The sequence below is a fragment of the Aplysia californica genome, unplaced genomic scaffold (assembly GCF_000002075.1).
Source record: "Aplysia californica isolate F4 #8 unplaced genomic scaffold, AplCal3.0 scaffold00003, whole genome shotgun sequence".
Lineage (NCBI taxonomy): Eukaryota > Metazoa > Mollusca > Gastropoda > Aplysiida > Aplysiidae > Aplysia > Aplysia californica.
Genome location: NW_004797273.1, coordinates 2,597,866 through 2,603,688, shown reverse-complemented (window position 1 = coordinate 2,603,688; position 5,823 = coordinate 2,597,866). Strand labels below are relative to the sequence as shown.

Here is a 5,823-nt window from a genome sequence, read left to right as displayed (position 1 = left end):
GAAGAAGAAGAAGAAGAAGAAGAAGAAGAAGAAGAAGAAGAAGAAGAAGAAGAGGAGGAGGAGGAAGAAGAAGAAGAAGAAGAGGAGGAGGAAGAGGAAGAGGAAGAGGAAGAGGAGGAGGAGGAGGAAGAGGAAGAGGAAGAAGAGGAAGGAGGAGGAGGAGGAGGAGGAGGAGGAGGAGGAGGAGGAGGAGGAGAAGGAGAAGGAGAAGGAGAAGAAGAAGAAGAAGAAGAAGTAGAAGGGGCGATGATGTCGGAAACTACGCTTTTCATTTGGCTTATGGATCATACGCAAACCACACAGCAAGCAATTGATCTGTAAAACACGTATGGCACAAGCATGCCCTTAAAGAAACGAGTGAAGATTAATATCATCAACAAAAACAATGAAAGTTAGAAATCCGTGTTTGGTTACTGTTCGTACAAGTCACTGGATATTTTATTAGATAAAAACAACCAGATGAAACATAATAAACGATGAGAAAGAAGCATAATAAATAAAACTACATGTAATTTTTTCCAAGGACAATCACCAATTACAAATGTAAAACAGTAAACAAAAAAATACGTGCACTTGACAAACATACAACAAACAAACACACACACACACACACACACACACACACACAACACATTACTCATCAGACGTCTTTAAAAAGTACGTGAACATATATTGAGATTCCTTGTGACAGATATCATAATACTGTACTGAAAATGTATCGTCCTCTTAAAGTAAAGACACTCGCTTACTAAGCATAAATATGGTGTGTTCGCCTTAATGAAATGAAAATCAAAAAAGAAAAAAATAGGCTTTTTAAAACATACATGTACAGAGGGAGATCTTTTGTCAAAGGTAATACTGAGATTATCTCGTCCCATAAGCGTAAAGTGTAGAGACAGCCACTTATTTTAAGCTTATGAAAATGCCGTCTTTGTCTTTTAAAAAAAACAAAAAAACAAAGAAAACAAACGAACAAACAATTAAACAAATAAAATAAAGCGCAAAAAAGCGATCAACATTGTGACACTTCTGGACTAGGCCTAGTCGCTATAAGGGAGTCACTGCATAGGTTCTTGTTGGCGGTCACAAAAGGATGTTGCAGCACGTCGGCGGCCGAGTAGCGGGCATTAGGATCAACAACCAGAAGGCCCCGGATCAAATCCACGGCGTCGTCCGACAGAAACTCTTTGGCGCTTTCAGGAAAGAAATACTCCCCGCTGCAGATTCGAGGGAACACGCTTTTGTAGCAGTCAATACAGTTCTCGCCGGAGTCGCGGACATGTCGACCACAGTCGCGGTCAAAGGGGAGGAATCCGAAGAGCATTTCATAGAGCAACACACCCAGACTCCACATGTCACAGCGGGTGTCGTAGGGCCCCTCGCATCCAGATAACATCAAGGTTGCGACCTCTGGTGCCATGAACTCCGGGGATCCCACAAGAGACTTCAGAACAGGCCGGGTTATTTTCTTTCCTGGGGATTCACACGGAGAAGGGGACTCACTCGCTAGGCCAAAATCGCACAGAACGAGTGAGGTGACCTCCCCGTTTGTGCGACATAAGATGTTTTCTGGCTTGATATCTCGGTGAGCTACACCATCGCTGTGGAGAACCAGGAGCGCCTGGGCAACTGCGCCGACCGCACGGGATGCCTCGGGCTCTGTCAGAAACGGGTATGAATTAAACATGCCTTCAAGGTCACCCCCGGCCATCTTGTCGAACACTAAGTAAAACGTATTTCCATATTCATAAAAATCCACAAGGTTGATGATATACTCACAGTCTTTGTACCGACGGCAGATGTTGATCTCTTTAAAAACTCTGCGGAGTCTGTCACCTAGACAGTTCTCGATGATCTTCACGGCATATTCCACCCCCGACTCCTTGTTCTTGTATGTCAGAACGGAGCCAAAAGACCCATGACCTAGTTTTTCTCCGGTAGGCTCATACTTTTCACTAAAAACATTTTGTGTGCGTCGTTTTTTTTGTCTCCGCTTTCGCTTTCGTTGTGTTGAACCGAGAACCAATCTTCCCGGAATTGCACAGGTTCCAGAATGTTTGTTCACTGCGCTGAGCAGACCGTTATTGCAGGTTCCATCCGTGTCGATAACCACACCGCCATCACAGACCTCGGTTTCATTTATTAGAATATTGTCTTTGCCTTTTTCATCTGTGTTCAATTCACGGAGAGCATCAGGTGCAAGTCGTTTGCGGCCTCTTTGCTTTCGTTTCCGTCTTGTTGTATCAGAAGGTAATGGCCCAGAGAGCAAAACAACCTCTCCTGTGTCCGATGCATGGGAAGCAACATCGTTGTAAGCTATGTCTATGTTTGTTGTACCCAGCACATTGTCATTACAAAGTCCCTCTCTGTTCGGGGAACGGAACACGCTTTCATAAGAAGTAGAAGGTGCCTCCATGTCTGGTGTAGTCAACACAGTATCATTACAGGCTGAATCTGTGCTTGATGTATGAGACAGGCCACCATTGCGCAAGGCATCCAAATTACATGTATTTGACGTATTAAACAAATTGTCACGACGGGGTCCATCTTTGGTCGGTGTGAAGAACACGTTGTCACTTGAGGTTGTCTCTACGTTTGGTGTAGTCAACACAGTTTCATTACAGGCTGCATTTGTGTTTGATGTATGGGGCACGTCGTCACTGCACACTGCCTCCATACTTGACAAGCTCAACACAACATCATTGCAGGGTCCATCTATGTTCGGAGTGGATATCGTATTATCGCTGGAGACTGTACCCTCCATGTTTGATCTACAAAGCGCAGTGTCGTTATAGGCTGAATCTGTATGAAACACATTAACACTGCTCACTACATCCATACTTGACGAATCTGCCTCTATTTCATTACATAATCCATCTATGATCGCTGTATAGAACGCATCGTCGTTTGTGGCTGCCTCCACATTTGCTGTACGAAACACGTGGTCGTCAGTACTCGCAGAATCTCCGTTTGATGTTTGTGACACACCGTCAACGAAAGCTGCATCTGTGTTCGACGCATCCGAAACATTGACACAAGACGTTGATAGATCTTTGTCTGGTGTAGAGAACATATTCGTAGTTCTCTTGTGAGGAGAGTCTGGCTTGGAGTCCTGAGAAAAGTCTGCCATCCTTTCAAACTATGTGTGCACCGACGTTGGCACGATTGGTGAAAAGTTTTCTAGTTTTAACACAAGGAGAACCAGAAACAGGGCGAGGATGAACAGCGCGCTGCAGATCACGAAAAAACACAAACCACGGGAATAAATCGAGGTTGTCAATGTAGCGTCGAGAAGAAATGAAATATCATAATAACTACTGTAAGCCACTTTGTTTCCTAAGGGTTTGAACAAGTCAACGAGTGTAGCACCACTCAGTACAATGAACAACAAATAGCAATAACCACGCTGAGTAAACCTCATTCGGCAAAGCATGCACAACAAATAAATATCATAGCGATGTGAGTTACAGGATGTCAGGACTAAGACTGAGGGTTTTGCCACTCGCTGTCCCTCAATCCGAGTTCAGAAGAAACTTAGTCTTTGTGTCGGCTACCTGCAGTTTTTCTTTGTCTCAAACATCGTCACAGTCACGTGTCCCTCATGCAAAAGGGAGGGGGAAGGGGAAGGCTGACCAATCGCTTATGGCTACATTTGAATTTGATCCCTCATTTTAAGTTCTCAATTGTGTTGATAACACCTAGATCTAATTCGTCACAGATTACGTAGTTCTGAACCCAACAGCTCGAATCGCTCCACCCCGCAACTTCACAGCCCGGGGCGGGTTGAGTACTCCTTAACCCTTTCACCGACGCATGGACCCACCACTGTGTGTGCGTGTGTGTGTGTGTGTGAGTGTGTGTGTGTGTGTGTGTGTGTGTGTGTGAGTGTGTGTGTGTGTGTTAATATTAACCCTCATCAACACAATTTAGATCAGTTAAGAGGCGGGCTTCAAACCGTGCCTGCCAGGACCAACCTGGAATGAGAGTGAAAAGATCGAGATACTCAATAATAATTTTCCCCACTCTTGAAGTGAACTAAGGTGTCCTGCGTGAGACAATGAAGTGTCTAATCGCTACACCACTGACGCCAGTCTCACCAACAGGCTGTGAAAGAAATAAAGGCAAAGACGAATGCACAAAGGTCAACGATCACTCCAGGAAGCTGGGTACGCGAAAGAGAGTGAAAAATACAAGAGGTAATTAAAATTTTTGTAAGAACAGAATTGAAGACGCAATTGTCATTGTCACATCACAGTGTGCACACACACATCATAATAACGAAACTTCGGCATTGTGTCACCTCCACCCCTCCCCCTTTTTTCACGTACAGACAGAAACTCCCCCCTCCCTGTACCCCCCCCCCCCCCCCGACTTTATTACACCAAAACCTTTAAATAGCTCCCCTTTTCCGACCCCCCCCCACAAAATTAAAAACATAAACCCCCCCCTTTTATTATTTTTTCTTTAAACATTTGAACGGAAAAGAAAAAGTTTTCTCTGGGGAAGCCTCCCCCCCCTCCCCCCACACCCTTTTTTTTTTTTTAACTTACCCGGGCACCCGTGTTTAAAAAACCCCCCCCCCCCCCCCCCCCCCGACACGCACACATACACACACCTTCATCCTCTTTAGAAATTAGAAAGTTTTTCTGAATCGTTTGTAAGAAACAAAATATGGTGGTCGGACAATGGCCTCGAGGGATAAGGAGAGGTGGCGTTTTGGGGGATATTTTTGGGGTTTTGTTTTGAGTCGATACCTTTTTTCCTACGGGTGTGTTTGGGGGGGGGGGGGGTATGGGAGGGACTTCACGTAGAAGTAGAAGACTACAATATCATCATTGTTATTACATTGTATTAGGATGTGAGTGTTACTTTCTCTCTCTCTCTCTCTCTCTCTCTCTCTCTCTCTCTCTCTCTCTCTCTCTCTCTCTCTCTCTCTCTCTCTCTCTCTCTCTTTCTCTCTCTCTCGGTGTATATGTGTGTGTGTGTGTGTATGTGTGTGTGTGTATGTGTGTGTGTATGTGTGTGTGTGTGTGTAGAGTGGGAGAGGAATGGGTGGGGGGGAGTACAATTTTCATATTATGTCAAGCGCTGCTGGTGTGTGTGTGCGTGTGTATGTATGTGTATGTGTGTATGACAAGGTCGAATGGTGTAAAAAGGCAGACACGTCCCGAGGGCTGGTCCCGAGTGAGTTAAGAAGGACAGTCGAAGAAATTACAATTTACAACGTTGTGAGCTCGAGAGAAAGTGACCTCTCTCTTTCTCCCTCCCTCTCCCCCCCCCCCTTCTCTCTCTCTCTCTCTCTCTCTCTCTCTCTCTCTCTCTCTCTCTATCTATCTATTTCACTTTCTCCCTTTCTCCCTGCTCTCTCTCTCTTTCTCTCTCCCTTTCTCTCTCTCTCTCTCTCTCTCTCTCTCTCTCTCTCTCTCTCTCTCTCTCTCTCTCTCTCTCTCTTGCATTCCTCAACCCCCCCCCCCCTCCACAACACACATACACACACCAGCCCACACACACAGACACACACATGCACACACATACACACACACAGGCCCGGATGCAAAACCAGACTAGAGCCCGTACCAACTTGAGTGGGAAAAAACTGGGTGGGGGTGCAGCCAACGTGACGCCCTGAAAGAAATATAAGACATTCAACGTTGTTAGTTATTTAAAGAAAAAGAAATGATTGAATTATTCCTTAAAATAAAAAGAAGAGAATCGAGCGGGAAGAAAGGGGGGGTGGTCTTTTTACTTTTTTTTAAAAAAAACAAAAAAATAAAGTTTCTCCAAATAAGCGACACTTTTTTTTTTTTTAAAATAGACAAAAGA

The 5,823-nt window shown here is 44.8% G+C and overlaps 1 protein-coding gene across 1 annotated transcript; it reads right to left on the bottom strand.

Moving 5' to 3' along the window:
* Positions 1-410: 410 nt before the first annotated feature.
* LOC101853358 (serine/threonine-protein kinase pakF-like) lies at positions 411-3,437 on the bottom strand. Its single transcript, XM_005089159.2, has one exon. The coding sequence runs from the start codon at positions 3,128-3,130 to the stop codon at positions 1,013-1,015; it is 2,118 nt and encodes a 705-aa protein (XP_005089216.1). The 5' UTR covers positions 3,131-3,437; the 3' UTR covers positions 411-1,012.
* Between the last annotated feature and the right edge of the window lie 2,386 nt (positions 3,438-5,823).